At 40.7% G+C, this 21,256-nt stretch overlaps 1 protein-coding gene across 1 annotated transcript in view; it reads left to right on the forward strand.

Moving 5' to 3' along the window:
* zfpm2a (zinc finger protein, FOG family member 2a) overlaps nt 1-21,256 on the forward strand; it is a 114,437-nt gene that overhangs the window by 24,125 nt on the left and 69,056 nt on the right. The window contains exons 2-3 of the mRNA XM_086114344.1: nt 7,846-8,004; nt 13,920-14,021. Coding sequence (XP_085970470.1) covers nt 7,846-8,004; nt 13,920-14,021 — 261 coding nt within the window. The remainder of the gene's footprint in view (nt 1-7,845; nt 8,005-13,919; nt 14,022-21,256) is intronic.

Below are 21,256 nucleotides of genomic sequence, written 5' to 3' on the forward strand. Positions count from 1 at the left end.
TTTTAAAGGACAGTGCTTGCTTTGAATGTCATTTGACAATTTCCTTTTAATTAGAACCAATTTACAGGAAGATGCCCAGCAGCTAATCTTAACAGGATAATTAACTTCTATTTTCTTTACTTTTAATTAAAAAGTGGAAAAGATTTAGCTGATCCATAAAGAATTGTTCTTTTGAAATGTTCATCAGACTTCACGCTTCTTTTGGCATTGGTAATATTTAGATCATATCTGCAGCTCACAGTCTCCACTGAGTTATTGCAATGATTTGCTCTCCTTATCCCTGGTATTAAGAAGTAGAACTATCAATAGTAGAAATAGGAACCAGAGGCAAATTAGAATTGAATTAATGAAGAATTTATTGCTCAAGACAACCCCCATCCTTCGGAATGGAATGAAATTGGGATCTCACAGATTTATTAATTTCTTTGAAATTCCTTGATGAAGAATATTGTTTTATCGACATTATTTGATACGCTTCATAGTTTTTTTTGTACATTCCTATTAAAATAGGTTCCACTAATATTACCATTACAGTATTCAACACGATTACAGAATGCAATGGAAATGATGCTTTCCCTCCCATCCCACCCCTCACCCCGCCCCCATCAATCAAAAATTAAGGCAGAGTATTTTCTTGCCATCATTAAGATCAAAATTCCCCGGACAATCGCAACTGGTGAACACATATATTTTTTCCCCACTGTTAGCGTCACCCAACTGACTACACTTAGTGGAGATAAAGTGAGCCAGCGTGAGGCGAGCATACTTTCAACAGTGCCTCCACTCTTCTGCAAATGAGCTGATGGCTGAAGATGGATGCCCCCACTTAACCATGATAGCTCCCCGGAGGAGCCACACTCAATGGCTTCATTAAAAGTCAACGTTTGTGTGAAAAGCTTACTTAAAAAGCCGTAATTAAAGCCATATATATTTTACCTGTTTTGTTTCAGCTGTCGTGTTAGGTGTATGGCACATGCTGAACTTTTCTTTCCATACAACAAGCAGAATGAGAGCAATATATCATTCAGCCAGCACGATGGCACCGCTGCAAAGCGAAAATTTGTCCTTTCAAGGAGGAACTAACAAAGTCCATATGACTAAATTACAATCTCTGTGACTTATAAGGGCGCAAGCGACGTACCAAGTCCGCTTACACTTGTATGTGTAAATTGCAGAAAGACAAGTTGAGGCGGGAGAGTGAAGCAGGACCATAGAGAGACTGCCTGGCATCTGCTCAAGCCTTCGGGCATGCTCAGAGGTGCCTCCAGCATTTTAATGGCATAGTCAAATGCCAGCATGTTTTCAAACCAGTCCAATTCCAATTCACTGGATAAAGAAGCAAGCTCGTGTTCTTCTCCTTCAATAGACCATACCGGGCGTAGCAACAGTCAACCTAGCAACTTGGAAAACACGACAGGATCCAACGTTGGGTCTGATACTAAAAAGAATTTTGGGACACTATTTGAGACAGATCGCCCATGTCTTTGAAATAGTATCCTTCTACATCTGGGTAGCACCTTCACATGCTCTCATTTACGAGGGGGCCTCAATATCAAACGAAAGGCGTTTCGCTCTATGATGCACAAATATAAACATATTCTGAGGCCAACTAAATGCATGATGCCATCTGACTCACTTTAAGTAGAAACTGTATATCTCGAGATAACTGTGACTAAAGCTACTGGTGTGTTTTACGAGAATGGGAATGCATTTAATTTAACACTCAATGCCCCAGAGAATAGCCCACACCATCCTTCTACTTTTTTTGTTGCGATTTCCAGGCAAGAATCTTTGCTGCTGAGTTTCTATACAGTTTGTTCACTGTTGATTGTTGCCCAAATTTAGGAAGTTGGCTATTTGTTATGGGAATTAAATTGCTTCCCAACTGGAAAATCAAGTTACACAATACCCATAGCTTCTAAACAGTAACAGACTGTAACTTTGAAAACATGTGATCCCATCACACTCACATTTATATCAAAACCATTACTGTATGTACAAGTGGCGATTTACTTTGTATTTGCGTTGTTTCCACATTTATTGTGATCACAGTATACAACTCGGAAACCCTTAAAAGGACTCCTATTTTGTAAGATGTAAGACTTATGGGGAATTGTCTTATTCCTGCGGGGGTTCCTGTAACATATTAACCTATTAAGAGCAGCATAAATGCTATCTATTTCATTACAGTGATCAAGGATTAAATTAGAGGCCTGAGCCTTGTAACATGTACACCAAGTCTTTTCCAAGGCCGAGGGAGCCCTCTGCTTCCCAAAGGTCATTAGAGCTGAGCAGAGAATATGGCCCCACGTTTCTTCTTGCATTTCTCCTCTTTCACTTTCTCTCTTAGTCACACATCTCAAATCCTCATGCAATAGTACTGTGTGTGTGTGTGTGGGTGGGTGTATGTATGTATGTAATATCTCTCTCTCTTTACATATATGTGTGTGTGTGTGTATGTGTGTGTATATTAGCATTGCCCCTGGACCTTGGGGTCTGCAATGTGACCCTGGCACAAGCTCAACATCTTGCCCACAATAGACGCAGATGTAGAGACCTGGTTGCTATGGTTGGCTCTACGCGCCATAAAGTGCAAGACGACTCAAGAAAAGAAAAAGATATATGTATGTATGTTATTTTTACCTCGTTAGTGTAGAGAAGTGTTAATCCCCTTACAGCACCTGTCTCAACTCAACTCAACTGTATTTATAGAGCACTTTAAAACAACCACCGCTGTATGCAAAGTGCTGGACATGGAGAAAAAAAAATCATTCAATGACAAACCAGAAAACAATAAATTAATAATGAAGACAGAAGAAAGCACAAAAACAGTCAAACAAACAAAAAAAAATCAAGTCTCATGCAGAGTCAAAAGCCAAAGAATAAAAATGAGTTTTAAGATGAGGTGTAAAGATGGGCTTTCCTAACGTGGTGTAAACATGAATGAATATGCACTACCTTGCCACAACATTAAACCAGCAGTTTGGTAATTTAAGAAAAAAAAAAAGATGAGCGGCATATTGGGGACGAGAAGCAGGAGGAGCGGCAGCAACAGTATAAGAATTGTATTATTATTATTTTTTTGGGTGGGTGTAAAGTGGTCAATACTGTTTTTAAATGAAAATTTTGTGTTGTTACCCTTGCTTTTGCTGACAGACCTGAAATAGCGCTGACAAAGGAAGTGCATGAAAAATAATGATGTCAGTGTCAAATCACCCAATTAATGTATAAAGCACATAACAATCTCCTTTGCCAAAATATCCAGAAGCTTTTTGAAATTAGAGAGAGCTGTTATAATCTAAGGGGTACTAATCAATACAAAAAATCCAGAACAAGAACAAACATCAAGCAAAGGTGTGTATCAGTAATAGGTGTCAATCTGTGGAATAAGCTTGAAATGAACCTGAAAATGAGTAAATCGTTGGAGGAGTTCAAAAACAAATTCAAAAGATTAGTACAAAAAAACTACATGAATCAGAATTAAGAAGATAAATTTGATATATTTATAAAATATAGTATTACAACTGTTTGTTCTTGCTTTGGATTTTGATCAACTCATCAATTGTATTCAAGAAATGCTAATTATAATGAATATGAGAAAATTGAAATAAAAAGGAGGAAGAATAATTATATATATACAAACCAAAAGGTGTATAAATAGAAACGTATAGTACACATAAGGGTAAAAGTATTTGATGATATGTAGATTTTTCTTCTTTGTTTTGAAAAATGATCAATTCAAATTGCTACATGATAAGGGGTAGGACTAGATAAGTTATTTACTTCTTCCTACTTCTTTGAGCATACAACTGTGATGATGTGTGTTTTTTCTTTCACTTACTTTTTAATTTTCCTTTCATAATTTTTGTTTGCCTTTTGTCAATCTGTTATTGTGTGTACTATATATGCTCAATAAACAAACAAACAAACAAACAAACAAGAGTACTAGACTGACGGACTGAGCCAAATAATGACGAGTGACGATGGAGGATTTCTGGGTACTTCGCTGAGGGAATTTCACTGACGCGCCCAGCCCTGAATTTCCTTATTCCACAAATGTAATGATGGTCAGTTTTTACACTTTCAGATTGGAATTGATTCAAAATATGTTCATGATTATGGTTGTAGTTATGAAGAACTTTTCTGGATCATGCCTGGTTTTAGGGCGGGACGATTCATGTAAATGATTTTGATTTTGGTTTCTCTCTATCTTTAAAACGTTAGAATTGAAGAAAACCAATTAATGTGCAGAACAGTCCAGCTTGAATTTCACATGAAATTTAACAGGCCATTTTGCACGTGACAAAAAGAATAGAATGTTCAAGAATAAAGTGTTCAACGTGCAGGGATGAATGAGCATGACAACAATTTTGAGTAGTTTCAGTCGTCAAATAAATACTACGTTTTGAAATCAATCAATCATCATTTTAATAGTCGTGATTTCAATTTCAGTCAAAATAAACGAGACTATGATTTTGTCCATAATCGTCCAGTCATGCCGAGTATTCATATTTTTGACTTTCCGATGGAACTGAAATATTAGACATATCTTAAAATGCAATGTACTGAAGTATAGTTCTTTTTAAACATATTTTCAGTCCACCCTTTGGATGTAAATTTGTACAGACAAATGATTTCCATGCATATTGGGATCGATAACTTTGCTCTGTCAGATTCAATTACCTCACCTCTAATTGGGGAACACACATGACACTCTGAAGTCTGCTGATAATGTGAGGTATCACAGCTTGGCCAAAAGCTGCCGACCTTGCAGGAGGGAGAAGAAATATGCCATGACATTAGCAGCCACTCACGCCACACGTATTTGTTGAGCAGCATTCTTCTTTTTCCAAAGTGTGGGCCTACATATCGTCTGTAAAGTTGCCTTATACAAGATGTGTCTCCCAACATTTCCTGCTTTTGAGCTTCCCCTGAAAAAAATCAAATGCTCATTTCACAACCTCTATCTGTAGCCACCTTCTAAATAGTATCCCCTTCCTCTGTGACTCATTAATCCTCTGTCCATCATGTGGTCTTCGAGTATCACCCCATTTTATAAACTCGGTGGGGCCATTAGCATAGCCCATGCTGGAGCGCCACTCTGCATAGGCGATCTGTATCAGACAGAGGCCATGCCACGAACAAAAGAGCCTCTGTGATCAAGCCTGCATTCAGCGACCAGTGTCTCTATTAACATTGGCTGCTCTTGCCCACTGATTGTTAGAACAGGGCTGATACTTCCTCTTCCAAGTCAGAGGCAGAAGAGAGCCTGATGAATGTGGATGATACAGTTCATAGAGCATGCAAAAAAACTGATCGGAACGCTTACCTTCTCTAAAAGGAAGAATCAGGGGCACATGTTTAAAAAATTTTTCAATCACAAGTCAATTTCGTGGTGGCATTTTTGGTTCTTCTGGTTGAAGCAGATCCTAAAATTGCAAAACATGTTGCAAGTAAGAGTAGTCGAAAGCATTCCATACAGTTTTTTAAATGTATTTATTTATTTTAGTATTTTCTTTTGCTGATCGATTTGTGAGAACCTGTAAAATCTGGGGGCGTTATAAAGCCAGCCATCGCAAACTGATTGTGGTGTTTCTTCGATAAAATGAAAAGCAAAAGCTCTCTCTTTGGTGTCACTGGCCAACTGAACTCTATAGAAGAGGCATGATAAGTGGGCAAAGCAGATGTTGTTCTGGCCTGCAAAGCCCATAGAAATGCACCAAGCAAGCATGGATCACACACTGAATGTGACAGGATTTTAAACAGTACACAACTAAATATAGCAGGAACACCACTATCAGAAAATGAGTTAGGAGTGTGGTGCTAGTCGTTTAGAAAGTCATTATTCTTATCATTGCTGTCTCTGAAATAATTTCAGGTCCCTCCATGCAATGAATACTGTATAATAAACTATACGTGAGAATATGAACAAACTTAACTCATCTACGTAGTCGGCAAGAAGTTGCCATCTGGCCTCTGTAATGGCTCTGACTGAATTGAGTATTTTATTTTTTTATATTCAGATAGGCCTCCAGTATATCTCTATCGGTTTGAAAATGCTCCACTTAGTTTTTATCTTTTCGAGAGGGGATGTGAGATGCCCTTATTCAGAGTCTATTAAACTGCAATTCTATCTCATCTTATCTACCTAATCTTTGTGTCTTATTGACCATGAAGTTTATCTTTAATCTCTTTTCACCCTTATTATCGCACAACACTGTGGGTCCATTTTCTGTGGTATGCACTAGTGCTGCTGTATTTGTCCGCGACCAAGGAAGAATAGTTTTGCCGTACACACAGCTCTTATTCAGCAGTGTAATAGAATGTGTTTATCGGAATGTATTTTCCTGCTTTCTTGCACCTTCTGTCACCAATTGCCTTGGTCGGAGCGTTTAATGCCAATCATAGGATCTCCCCTTGATACTGCCTGGTTTATCTCTCTGTATCTTCTTAAAGTGATACTAGAGTCACATCACGCTTCGCTTCACTTCTCAGCGAATCAGCAGTTGGCATCCGATACAATCATAAAACTGCATCCTGATTTAAGCGTGGCATGTCGACTTCTGCAATTTCTATTCGAGCTGTGTGCTAATTCTTTTCAAGTCCAGGGCTCCTTCCGATGTGGACCTCTACAAAGGAGCCATTTATAGGATTAATGAAAAGAGCAATCAGTTTATGGACATCGGGGGGAGGGGGTGTCTCTTCTCTGGTCCAGATTGAGAGAAATATGAGAGGCACACAAGTGCTGCTGAACTGAACTGAACTGAAATCACGGCTTTAATATAGCTGAGGGATTCACTTGCACCACAATAGAAGAAACACATTGAAAGGTGTCGAGAGGATATCAGTGCTCTGTGTTTGAGCTTCAGAATGATGCACAAGAGGCTGCAAGTCAACTCGTATGACAAGGGGAAACTGATACAATACCCAAATGTTACAGGCGACGAGCAATGAATACACTTAAAATGATGATTACCCTAAGCTCAAGAGGGATTTTTGGGGAAAAAAATCAAATAAATAAGGCCGTTTACTTGCTTGAACCGTATTCTTTCAAACTTTTCCGTCACTATTTGGGTAATAACCTTGCAAGATATGTTGTGGTGTGAGGGAAAAGTGCGTGAGATTATCTTAATGACATTCAAAGGCTGGGTGAGATGTTTTTCACAGCTAATACAATTCAGGTTGCAAAAGAGTAATTCCATCAACGGCCTTGATTGAAGCAAAATGGTAATATGCAAATTCCAAAATAGATGTACAGCTACAAGCAAAACTCTGAAATCATTTAGATTTAAAGAAATAATACTGCGCAGGAGGAGGAGGTGTGGGGTGAGGGGGTTTATTAATCACAGAGAAAAGTGTCTGCTCTAAGATTGCACTGGTGTATTACCTGGAGGCATGGATTGTAAATGGAAAACCTACATTGTACCCTGTGATAAGGCTAACAAATTAATAAAAGTATTTTTATTCCTGCTCCCATGCTGATGCCCGTATAAAAACTCTGGAAAGGAACTTTTTTTCTTTTTCTGTGTGACGTTTTGTTTTTCAGGGGCTGTAATTAACATCATCACTGACCTTGGCTGCATTACCGCTTCCTTACAGAAATAATAAGTGGATACTGTTTTCTATGGACAGTCCAACAAAAGACTGCACAGAACAGAATCTGCATTTGTATTCGCTAAGAAAACGAAACAAAATGACAGACTTTTTTTTCTACTTGAAAGCCTGAAGGATCTGATGAAACCGCTTAACATCAGCGTGGGTGTGTGTGTGTGTGGGTGTGCGTGTGTGTGCGTGTGTGTGTGTGTGTGCGTGTGCGTGTGCGTGCGTGTGCGTGTGTTCCCTCAGGTCCTCTGGAGGATGGCCTGGAGGAAGAGGATGAGGAGTGTGTCCCTGAGGAGAACGAGCTCCTGGCCAAAGATGAGTTCTCAGTGGAAGAAAACTTCCCTGCCGAGTTTGATACAGAGAACATGAGTTGCGAGGACATGGAGTACTTCTGCAACAAAGGTGAGGATCGTTTATTTATTTGAAACCAACCCCCCATGATTCTCCACAAGGCGTGTGCGGAGCTCTTTTTGATTCCTAATGCCTGACAATATGCTGGGGGAACCCTTGTGCCAAGACATCAAAAATAAGTGTGACGCATGCCAAAGGCTTTTAATAAAAGTCCTGTTCAAATCAAGCCTGCCATGAATATTTTTTTCCTTGTACTTTCCCATCATCATTATCTACAGTGGAAGCCATCCATTTTGATATTTTATTCCCACAATTCTCCTCAAGAGCAGTGGTTTGATCTGAGAGATTGGCAGGCTGATAGTGCTGTGAAGGTGAGTTAGGGTGCACCGATGCACTGGAGAGCGTGGCCGTTCCTTTTGAGGTCGCGCAAAAGCCTTGTGACTCCACTAAGCAGCACCTGCTATTGCTTGGAGGTCCAACACTAGAAAGAGCAAAACTTCGCCAGGCAGGCGCCACTCCTCTTTGATCTCCAATTCAATTAGATTTCTTCTTTGTGTGTTTGTTTCATTTTGGTCACACCGTGCCATCACATGAACTAATTTGTGGTCTTCTCCAGGTTACAGTGAGAAGATGACAGAGTTGTCCAACCCCATAACAACCCCCCTCCAACCCCTCCACCCACCTCCTCCTACCCCCAGGTCGCATGTCTTTGCTACCCCAGGTGTCCCACCTCACGGATGCCATATATTTGAGTTTTTAATGAAGCCACCCCTCTTTGAATGAATGGCCTTGTTTCTCCTTTCAAATGAAAATTTTTCAGAATTAGTTTTTCACACCTCTAAACTGATGTGCCTCGTGGGATTACATTACAGAAAGAAAATGAAACTTTCATGTTTCAGGTAGGCTATGCCCCGGTAATTGTATCAATGTCTTCCTTTTGTTCTCTGGGAAAAGTTGAACGGCGCATTTGTTTAGAAATTGCAATTACCAGCAACACCGCGTCTGCTTTTAGCCTTTGTCTCTGACACGATGTGTCCTTAAACTTCAAAGTGGTGTCTTATATAGGCTTGTAATTGCCCAGTAGCTATGAGATAGATGTCGCCGTGCGCATTGGAGGCTGCTGCTGCCACTGCAAAAAAAGAGAGAGAACAAAAATATTCTCCTTCGGAATATCTTCAAAGTAGTTTGTCAGAGGCGGTGATTTTTCCATTGTTTTGGGTAAAACCGTGTGACCAAATTTGTCCCCAAATCTCATTTTCATGTCCTGTGTTTGTGAATAAAATGAACACTAAAAAGCAAAATGTGACATGCTGGTTTTCCTGGTGTAAATGATTAATCTGTTCAAGCACAAGCGCTACGTGCCAGATTTTTGTATTAGTTCTCCGTCCACTCTTCCAGTGGCTAAGTCTCTTTTGCTTCCTAAGACCCAAGTGATGCTTTATCCACATTTATTTTTTCATCGTGGCAAGTTTTACGCAATCATCAGGTGGAGACTCCATGATCCCTTTCTCAATTAGATCTATTTAAAACTAATGTCAGCGGGGCTTAAATTTATTCCACTTGTGTGAAACTGCCGTGAATTAAGAAAGACGCATTTCAGGCAGCATTAAATGGTTTAAGTGTGTTATTACTCGACTATAGGAGGAAAAGGGACGCCTTGATTAACTAAAACCCTCTCAAACGCGATGGCGTGCCGTAATTAGCCCTGTGCGGACTTGAACGTGGATTTTAAAGCAGCCACTCATCCCATGGCCTTTATCTTGTGCTGCTTTCTGGAGAATAAGGTCTCCCGTGTAAGGTTCCTCCACTGAGCAACGGCTCTCTGGTCTTAGCTTAGCCTTGTATCTATGTAGTCACTCTATGAAATGGGCTTGTCAGGGGGACCTAAAACCTCCATTAAAAGTTTCAGTCTATAATAGGTATTAAAAAGCTGTTGGAACACAAAGACGACTACCAATTTTCATTAACATATGAAGCACTTATTAACTTTGATCAGAGTGCGGTGAAGTAGTAAAGCTGCTTAAAGGCGCAAAGGTCAGGAAGTTGAATGCCACCAAAGCCTGAGCCATTTGCCTTACCCTTGCAGAAAAGAGACTCCCCAGATAAGTGTAGAGAGCACCTTCATGTCCCATCTCGGTCTGAGGTTCGGAGACCTCCACATGGGGCTATGGTTGGCTTCAGAACCTGTTCAGGTAATGGTGGTGTGCCCTGACTGGTTTGGGTATAACAGATACAGAGCTTCATATCACAAATTAACACAATTCACCTTTCAGACTAATAGAATCTCTGCCTACCAAGGTTTCTATATGCTGGAGAATGGAACCATTGTCATAAAATAGTCCTAGTTTTTGTCTCAGAAGGTAGAAAAAAGCATCTTGGACCAGTTTCTGCTGCTAACAATTAAAAGATTGAAATATTTGTATACTGTATATGCTGAATGGTGCCTTTCATACTGAAATTGACCGAGCTGTTTTTACCCATTTATCTTCTCTTGATTACCTTCCAATTGCCGCCTGATAACAAATGATCTTGAGAGCTACGTGACATTTTTTAAAACACATTGAATTGACCCTTGATTTGTGCCCATTTTTCCACCGCACATGTAACCGTTCATTTTCGCAATCAATTAATGTCGACAAAAGCGCTGTATACAGCACTCATCTTCTCATCTTATATCTTGACTAAATGACCTGCAAAGTGTCAAAATCAGAGAGGAGTCTCTTCTTCACAGAAGCAATTTGAATCTCTCGCAGTACACCGGAAAGTCTTCTTGGCTCTTTTGCCACAGCTGCTTGTGCCCAGAATGGCGATTGTGGAATTTGAATGCACAGTTGATGCAGGAGAATATGGGGAAATGCTAATTTGCGACGCGATAAGATGAATCAAGTCATCCCTTTAGCCCCATTTGACTCAGTGGAGGAAATTAATCATTAATGTTTGTTAAGTATGACAATCTAACTGGGCCAGATCTACACGCCCAGAGACAGAGGCAGAGTGAGATAAAGACCCAGGCTGCAGACAAGGAGGAAAACTGCCAGATTCTGTAATGATGGGAATTTATTGGCATTTAAAGAGACAGAGGCAGAGCATTCCACTAATAGCCTCCCTCCATTGGAGTGGTCTCGCTGCCGCAAACTGAAAAACAATTTCAACCTATTTTCCTGAATGCGGAGAAGTCTTCCAGCTATGCTTGGGAGAAATGTAATCTATTGCTGCATAATATTCATCAGCAACTAAATATGCACTATCAACTACCACGACGATTTGGAAGGTAACCCCTTTAAACATTCACATTCTGAAACGTACTGCGCGTGGCTCGGTTCTTCAAAAGTCTATAAAAAGTGGGCCTCTGGGTCAAAGTATCAAAAGTTGAATTTCGTAATGAAGGACAATCATGTATGAAGACTTCAAAATGCTTATATTGCTGAAATCGTGTCCCGTCTCGAGCCTCGGTGGTCAGGATTAGAAGGCTCTGCACTCCTTCATCTTACACACATGGATTGACATTTTCAAGGGCTTCCTTAGCAGAGACAATGCTAAAAGGCACAGAAAAAGCCAATATGACTTTGTTGCTACCTTGCTCGAGGAATTGTTTGTGTAAATTGCCTATAAGCTTATTGACCTGAATGCGTGTCACACCGTGTGTGACTGTGATGTGGCTCCAGTGTTGTCCTTTGATTAAGCGGTGATACAGCTGATGTGAACAGCTCACTGAGTCCTCATGCATGCCCGCCAACCCTTCGACCAGTAGCCCACCCCACTCGCCATCCTTTCTGTTCTGGTTAGCCCTCTCTCACTCAGCCTTAGGTCATCTCTTTTCTTTCGTCTGCTGGGAAAGGAACAAAAAACAGATGTAAATTATGATGAAGGCGATAATAGTAGAAGATTATCATTGACTATCTGTCTCCCTTGATAAGGCTTCAGTGGGTCTCGGTTCAAATCATGAAACTGGACATTGTCTTTATTACTTAGTGTAGACCCTCTGTGAATAAAACCGAGCAGCTCAATCAATCTGTCAATACATGAGAGGTTACAGTAACATGAAATGATATTTCTCCCTGTTCCCAGCTACTGTGGTGTAAGCAAAGGACTGCTGCCACAGCACATCCCCCTCCTGCTCTGCTTTTTCTTCATGACATTTGTGCAGGAAACTTCATCAAAGCCCTGTGACATTGTTCCCTGTGAGGCTGCCCGGACGGTTGTGTTTAAAATGCATTGCAAACTGTGTTCGATAGAAGGCAGAAAATCCTTAATCACTCCTTAATTAAGGAATCATCTTGTAGCTTCATTTCCCAGCCTATAATTAAACACTTCCAATACATTTAGTTACAGGGCTTAACATGTTCGCCTGAGATCAAGGTAGTGCTTTTAATGTTATCTCGTCAGCTTTTTTTTTATTCCGCTCCATTGGAAGGAACTCTTGCTATGTGTCGTTTTTTTTTATTATTTATTTTTTTATCCATCATACATCATAATACAAGCCCTGTATGCATGCAAAAGAGGTTCTCCAGTCCCAACAAGTAGTGAGGAATTTTGCTCAGTGGGCTCTCTGATACCATACGGGGAGGGTAAAGGAGTGAGCGGAGAGAGATGCTTGCCCAAGTAGACACTCATATAAACAAAACTGGGTCGTAATGACCTCATGCGCTGTAAGTAGGACATATCTGAAGACTTCAGTGCAATATTACTTTTCTCTCTTGAACATCTATTTAAGTAGGAGGGTGACAACTGATCCATTTGGCAGTGCTTGCCTCCTTGTTTGAACTGAACCTTGAAAAAAAATCTAAACAAACGTGCGCACGTGTGCATCTGTTCTTGTGTGTGTGCTTGTGTACATGTGTGCTTGATAGGAAGATTAACGTTACCAAGGATGGACATTGTTGTCTTGTGTCAGCTGTCATTTGAAAATTGATAACAAACACTTTCCCAGTGCCCATTCACCCAATGGGGAAATACACTCGAAAATACATATGCATTGATGTTAGTTTTTTTTTTTTATCATGATTTGTTTCTTTTATTTTATTATGCACTGCACAACCACTCTCAAAATAGTATGGAAAATTTGAGTCCACATTATAAGTGTCTGAAAACATATTGTAGGGACAGAAACACCAACTTACCAATTACAAGCCTCTTCAAACCAGTTAGTGGGACATTGGGACATTCTGAGGTGAGGTGACGCTACTCGCTGCCACATGTATATGAAGGGGAAAAAAATCATCAGTTCGGACTTCGAAATCATGCACGTTATTCGATTCTAAAAGAAAATCTAAATGAAGCACATGCACTGGAGTATACAAGAGAGCTCAAATTGAAAGTAATGTTATCAAATCATCTTTTGCTTATTTTTCATTCTTCAAGCCGGGCCCTGCCTCTCCTTACGACACGTCCTTGTCACTAAGCATGCAAATTTTCTTTCAGTAAATGCATCCAAGATTGCTCACCAAGCAATCCCATCACTGTCAGTGCTGTGCATTTGGAGGTGGTGTCTATTTAACAAGGGCTTTAAGCACTTGCTTCCTGGAGCGAGATACCCAAATATTCCTAAGCACGGTCTGTCTGAATCCAAAGACTGCAAATCAGCCCTACATCCTATAACACACATTCTCACTCGCTCCACAATAGATCAAACGGTAATAAATAGCCGCCTCTCCCCCGCACATGGCTTTCCTTCCTGTTTAATGGCACTTCCTCTTTTTCCTGCAAGAACTCATGGGAAATCTTTTTTTACATGAAAGTGTGCAGCTGGACCTTGTGATCAAACTGCTAAAGTGCTATTGTACATACATTGCCTGATACTCGCAAACCCACAGAAATATGATATCAGGTTATGATTGTTTAGTATCTGGCAAACACACAATGTCAATTTATGGTCAGTTTTTTTCAATGCGGTATGTCACCATTTTTGTACTGCTCCCTTTGTATTCGTTATATGAGTTTTGTTGGATTTTTTTTCCTTCTTTCAGGAGAGGAGGATGGCAACCGAGAGGCCGGAGAACCAGAAGTGGACAGCCAGGCTGAGAAGACGAGGCATGCTTCAGTGGGGCTGGCTGAATGGGATGGCCCAAGTAAGCAAGGGATTCACATGGGCACTATTCCAAAATCTTTGAGAGCCATCAAAGTTCTTAATAGTTTGCAATGCATTGCACACTAAGAATACATTGAATAGAATGCCAGTAAGTATAAACTATTGGGTTTGAAAAGGAAGGAAACATTGTGTCTACGATTTCATGGTGGCTGAATCAGTCACAAGTTAGCATGAAACAGCACAATTTATACAGACAACATTGAGTTAGAATTGACCAGCATGTACAGCACTTTCTTTTTTCAAAAGATACATAAAAGGCAGATTATCTGTCTATCTGTTAAGGTGTGGGGTTTTTTTAAAGCAAAAATCGTGTTTTGCCATTCTACCAAAGGTGACTTCATCAAAGTGATGGATAATACATCGAACAGCCTGCATACACACTGCTGAACGCTGAAAACATGATTCCATTTAATGTTTGAAATGACCTCAATAATGTATCGCAGGTACAGGCGTTTGCAAAATGAGAGAGCCTGAAAAAAGAATAGAGTAAGAGAGAAAAAGTGGATTTGGGCAAGTTGTGCTTGCTAGCTAAAAGCCCCCTGGGGTGTGTATTTTATACTGACAGTGAATCAGCGTTATCACACCTATCAGATAATGCATTTATCATTAAATTTCACATTTGCATTTAAATCTGGGGAAGGAAATGAGCATTGCTGGCTAAAGATAAGACCGCTGGGACGACAGTAATAAACCATCACTGTGATCAGTCAGGAGACAGGGCTGAGGGGGTCAGCTCAGAACTATGGGGGCCATGACAAAAAGAAGGCATCACATGCCGAGAAAAGACAGTTTGGGCCAAGAAATGCTGAGTTTAAAAATATGTCTTTGAAAAGGAGGGATGGATATACAGTACAGTAGCATGGTCAGATACATGACTGACTATAATTATTGCTTGCCTTCTACTTACCCGTCAGAATGAGTCTTAAGGGCTCAGAAAGACACAACTCGGCTGGCAGCAGAGACACCTAGGACTTAGTCGCTTGCATATTCTCCACAGTTGAACTGCGGAGGAGGTTGTGCGTGTTGCCCATTTCATGTTTTACTAAAGCACAGCCTGAGTGGTTCTCAGCTATCAAGCGGCCTCTGGTTTGTCGACTTCCACACAGTGCCCTAATCTCTGCTGTATTACATCGGGGGAAAAAAATAGCTGTGTCCAGCTCTTATACATCCTGCTTGCGCTAGCTTCAACTTGACAGTAAGGCTTGAAAAAGAATGCTGTTTAAATCAATATGTTGCCACAAATACGAAGCTTATGCCACCATAATCGGGAGTTGACCCTGTCTTTCCTCTGTTTTCTCCCTGGGCAGCGCAGAGAAGGCAGAAATTAATCTTGCTGCATAATAACGCCATTCACTTTCCCATCAAGGCTGCCATAAAAGGTCACTTCCCTTTTTAATTTTTCCCATTGTACTGCAAAAGTCAGATGGGCATGTTATAATTTGAATAAAGAGGCAAATCAGGCAATCAGATAGGGCCATTTGAAAAGACATGACTTCCTGTTCAAAACGATTAAAGCAAATTTATTTAGTTTGTGACTGTCTACCTTTTCATCTCTTTGTAAATGTTCAGATAGCTCCGCATTGAAAAGTTCTTTGTTCGTGGCTGGCTTAAGTTAAAGCAGGTGTGATTATGATCACCCACAGATAATTTTTAATCACTCCACGCGTGCATCTGAATAGGATGTGTAATGGCCGTTCCATAAAAAGAGAGACAAGCCTTTTAATGAGGCGGGTTAACTCGGAACATGCCCACCTGCTTTGGGGAATCTATTGAAACACCTCTGTACACTTTCCCTTTTGCTGAGTAACAACAAAAGCCTTTACAACCCATATCCTGTAATTGAACTTTTTTTTTTTTAATTTTCTGCTTTTCATCTCCACTGTGCACATACCAAGTGACTGTCCATGATTGGCCCTTGTTCTCTGATTGGTTCTCAATCTGCAGCAGCAGAGAACCGTGCACGATGATTCAATATTAAGCTGATAGCCGTCTCTGTTGTTCCGAGTGCGCGGTCTCTGATGTGGAACACCCAGCGAGCTGCGTTTCTCTCCCCTTGTCTTTCCTAGTATGTCCTCAAGCAAATCTACACGCTGATCTTCAATCTCGTGTTCATTTCTTGTCATGGCACTTTTGCAATCAGCCGCTGATTTGGGAGATAGCGTGTCATACTATTCTTGTAATTTTCATGGACGAGTGGCGATAGGAATCTGTCTTAGTGTCTCTCATCCCCCTTCGCTTGCTCTCCTCGAGGCTAATTGGGAAAGGCGTGTTTCAACTAGCGAACTTTGCTAATGAACTTGTTCTCGGCCTTATCTAAGTGCTTCTGCGTGTAAACCACACCCCCTCTACATTGCCATAGGAAGAGTGGTAAAGCAGTAGTTCTGGAATGTTTCTGCCTTGGAAGTAGCATTTACTCTCGCAAAAACTGGGATGAGGCATCAGCAAAACATGTTACAACTACTGTAGTGTATTCAATGGATATCACTGGATAAAGTGTACACTCCATTTGCTTTTTCTTGAGCTTTTTTATGCCGTACTTTACAGAAAAATAACTTATTGCAAAGAAGAAAAGCAAGTCTGCTAAACTTGAGCCTATTCCAGTTGACTTTTGATGAGGGGTGTACCCTGGACTGTCACTTGTCAATCACAAGGCCCATAGAGAGACACTCAGCGAGTGGGAACGTAGTCTGCCCTAATCATTTTGGAAAATAAGACGACATTAACACTGTGAATGTAAATGAAGGTGTAAAAGTGCCGTCTTACAGTGGAAGAACCATTGCAGTGGGAAAAGGGGAATACGTTTTTCTTGACAAATATAACTGTGGCGATCAGATGTCAAGGTGTAGGATTTGTGAGTAGGCAAGAAATGGTTCTCCTCCTAAAAAATACTGTAATAAAGACTTCAATGCTTGTGGGATGGGATGATGTTAAAAATTTAAAGTGAAGTCTAATCCACCGCGAGGAAGTCACAGGAGTTAGAAGAAGCGGACATTCCTCAGATAATCACTGAGAAATTGAAATCTTCTATTTAATTACACTTTATACTCATACGAACATAAGCTTCAGTTCATACGATAGGATTCATTCATACAAGTGAACAAATGGACTGTCTACTTGCATTCAACCCGTTTCAGTAAAAAATCTTTTATTGTGTCTGGTTGCCAAGTAGAAGGTGTAGCAGAAGCAAAGTGTGACAGAATGGAACAAGAGCAATGTGGTCACTTTGTCCAAAAATATTCTCCCTTGGCTATCCCCAATGTCAGCATGGCCCACCTTGCTTAGTGCCTGCTGCCAGTTGGCCGTTGGCCAAGGGGTCAGCCAATGAATCCTACCTGACAGCCATACACACACAAATAGAAGATCCATTGTCACCCACTACCTTCCTTCCATTTTCAAGACATCAAACGTGCACATGCTGCAAATGCAGCTTTACTCAGATGTAAAAAGCCTCATTTGTGACTCCAACCAGTCCAGAATACTCTTTGGCCAATCTGCTTTCTGCACGCCCCCACACCCCACACACCTCCAAAAACATTTCAGGTTTAATGCACATATGTCATACTAGGAGAACAGGAGGACCAGATGGCCACGATACTTTGGCAGGTGGCTCAACAAATGTTTGTGGTTGCCCATGCAGCTATTTATGCCATGGTGAAACAAAGAAAACGCAAATATTTGCTAAAGGACATGGGGACCTTTTGTTGTAATTCAAAGTGATCACTAGTATTAACCAGCGGATAAAACCTTTGTGCATCAAACCGTCAAATGAACTTTGACAGTTCTAGCAGCTTCATATTAATGGTTTCTAAAGTAGGAGTTGAACCGATTTGTCGATGTATCGTCAACTATATCACGGCGAATTTGCGATGACAGCGCTAAATCAATGAATCGCCTTCATACGAATTAACAAGGATGCTGCGCAGAAAGCAACAGATGCTGGCCCCACGCGGGAAACTGGCAGTGGTGCTTTCATTCAAACCATTGCAGCAGTGATGAGTCTTACAAGGTCAAAGGAGGCTGCTTCTTTTCCTTGATGTGTAAAAAGACTTCATTGAACAAATCCCAAAAACAACACATCTGAAGCAGCTCGTAAATCGCCAGGTCACACTAAGCCTAGCTTCGCTGGGCATATAGCAGTAACAACCACGAGGTCACTCTATTGCAGGTTCTATGCATGCCCGCCTGAAAAGGCACGTCTTCATGCGAGGTCACTTAAACCCTCACATCAGCCGGCCAAACTCCCTCCTGTAATGACGATAGACAATGCTCTGTTTCATCTGCTGACTGTACACAATCAAACAAAGATCAGCTGATCAAACACCTATACTGCAGCAAGTAGCGACTCTACAATTGTGTTGAATGAATTAGTGTTGGTGCAAATTTCGAATTTGCCCAGAAAGTAATGTGATTGGTCGTGCGAGTGTCTCAGTGTGATTGGATGAATGTGTGTGTGTGTGTGTGGGGGGGGGGGGGGGGGGGGTGGACTTTTGCAATCAAGAACTCTGGAGAGCGTAAGCAGGCAAATGGTGTTTGAATGTGCGCACAGTGATTTGACTGGAACTCAAAAACAATGACGTATGCGATCGTCAACTCGATTATCATCGCCTTGACACATAAAGAAATAAAGAAAGAAAGAAGTTGTTCAACTCCTATTGCAAAGACTACAATTTTCCTGTCTAGTTCTCGCACACAGGCAATTCACAATACCCATTTAGTTTCTAACACAAATAATTAGCATGATTCCTAAGCCCAAATATATTATTATTATTATTATTATTATTGTTAGTACGGTATTAATATTATGTTTGCGTCAGATAACCTTACTAGGGTTAATCAGAAAATGTAGTTCACAGTGTAATTAGTGCGTTACTGGAGTTAATGTCAAAATAAAATACAGCCACTGTTGGTTGAATTATGAGGTCAGCAAGGTCTACTGTGGAGGTACATATCCAACTTACAACTTGAAGCATTGTATTGTCTTTACAATTTGACCTTATGAAACGCCAAGTGAATTGGGTGCAGATGATAAAGAGCAAAAGGCCTTGCGATTCGCACACAGCAACAGTACAAGTCAGCTTGCTCATTCTAAACAAGGCGCTTTCCAACTCGGCACTTAACTCTTTTCTAAAGTCCGGTTGCAGTCAAGGGAGAGAGGGATGCACCAAAATGAGGGGAGAGAGACAAACGGAGCACCCAGATGCAGATTAGGCTGCAGAAGATGAGGGTGTAAAAGGGATTTAATGGTAGGATGGATTAGAGAAATCCTTGTAACAATGTTAAATAATTATGGTTCCAGTGGAGATCAAAGCAGCATTGATTGAACCCCTCAAGCCTTCAGCATACGGAGCCTTAGAAAGCAGAGATTGGTAAACTAGTGCACAGACCACTCCGGCTGCTCCACTTAAATTGGATTGGAAATATTAGGATATAGATGAATCCTTCAGGAGGCTTTTGCAGAGCTTTTGTCACCAGAAATGTAGCTTGGGAACTGTATGAAAGGTTTGATAGTGTACTGTCTCGACAGAATCATAAGACGAGGGTGTCACAGCTGTCTCGACTGATACCTAAGCTTTTTAAGTAGACTTATAGACACACTTGACTGTTATATCAGCAAAGTAGAAACTTTCTCTGCACGATGCCACCAAACCCATACAGCCCCCACCAATCCACCATCCACCCTTTTTGCCAGCACCGCCGCCGTCTTGTAATCAAGAAATTTGGATGCACATCACAGCAATTTTGTCTGGGAAGAGAAAGGTTTTTTATCTTGTACCTATAGGGGTTTAGTCAAACACCTTCCGATAAGTCTGACAAAACTTGAATGGTGCAGATCTCTGATCCTTGAAAGTCCATCATCAGCGTCGATAAAACTTTAAAACAACTTAAAACAAGTTGTCATCATAACGAAACAGCTTTCTGCAAATAGTCTCGACGCGTATTTGTTGTTGAAGCGTGCATCACCTGTGCGAGGAGGAGCCCTCATTTACCACAGCCGCACACACGTTCACAATGGGTGATTATAATGATGAAATATGCAACAAGAGATTAGACACATCACTGTACTCCTGTGCTGCATCGGCTTGATGCAAATGTAGTCACTGATCCGCAATACTAAGAGGCTTTATGGAGGAACTTCATGGTTGTTAGTTATATAATCTAAAATAGGGCAAAATGTAATCAATGGTCTTATCATCTAAGGAAGATGTCACCACATTCAGTTCTAGTTTTATACAGATGTGTGGGATGTAGCCGAGTAAGAATGCCTTTAATAGGATAATTCAGTCCCAGCTATTTTGTCTGCATATCAACTGAAATTATGTCCACTTAGAAGAAAAAACTCACAATACTATCTTTTTACTGCGATTCCACTAGAGTAAGTCTAAATTCAGAGAGAAAATGTGGGTTGTCACAAAATATGAAGTCGACTTAAAACGCGGTTGGTGGTGGGTGCAGTTTTTTGCCCCCGGGGCCAGTCACCAGGTTGAATGTGGTTGTGCTGCAATACCATACGTACCCTTGCAGGCACTCTGGGCTGCACACATTCAAGAGGTATCATTTTAATTGGTTTAATATTTGATGTGTTTATTTAGTACTAACATGGAGACAGTGCAGTCTGAGAGAGAGGAAATAATATTGGGTAAATTCTGGATTGCTCAACTGAAAATGACTTGGTTGTTGAAAGGTGCATTTTTCGGAGGCGGAGCTTTTAAAAGAATGGATTGGAGAGACGTCGATCTGTAGTTTTTTTTTTTGTTTGTTTTTTTCATGCACGACTGTGTGTGGGTTTTGTTGTGTTCAGATATTTCCATCTTGCGACTGCTTTGCTTGTATCTAGTTATATTTCATAATTTGACGATAAGAATGACAGGCAGTCCAATTCAGTAGAATCTGTAAAACCCGAAAACCCGTCCCCCTCGAGACCACGTCTATTTGATGCCTGTGCCTATGGACTTGATAGGTATTGACTCTTTGATGTGAAGACCTCTCAATTGGTGATGCACTGCAAGGCCTACTGGTCAATCCTCTTCTTTTTTTCTGTTCAAGGATGGAAAGAGGCGGAAACATTTTGTCAAGAGGAATTAAAATACATAGTAATTGTTTATGATAACAATAATCAAAAGTTCAAGAAAAAAATGCATGTTCCTCCCTGATTGCGCCAGTGTTGCACTATTCAATTAGGCAGTTTTCATTGGCATATTAATCATCTTTTCAACA

Source organism: Hippocampus guttulatus, chromosome 6 (genome assembly GCF_054856545.1).
Source record: "Hippocampus guttulatus isolate MCC_2025c chromosome 6, RoL_Hgut_1.0, whole genome shotgun sequence".
NCBI classification, from domain to species: Eukaryota; Metazoa; Chordata; class Actinopteri; order Syngnathiformes; family Syngnathidae; genus Hippocampus; species Hippocampus guttulatus.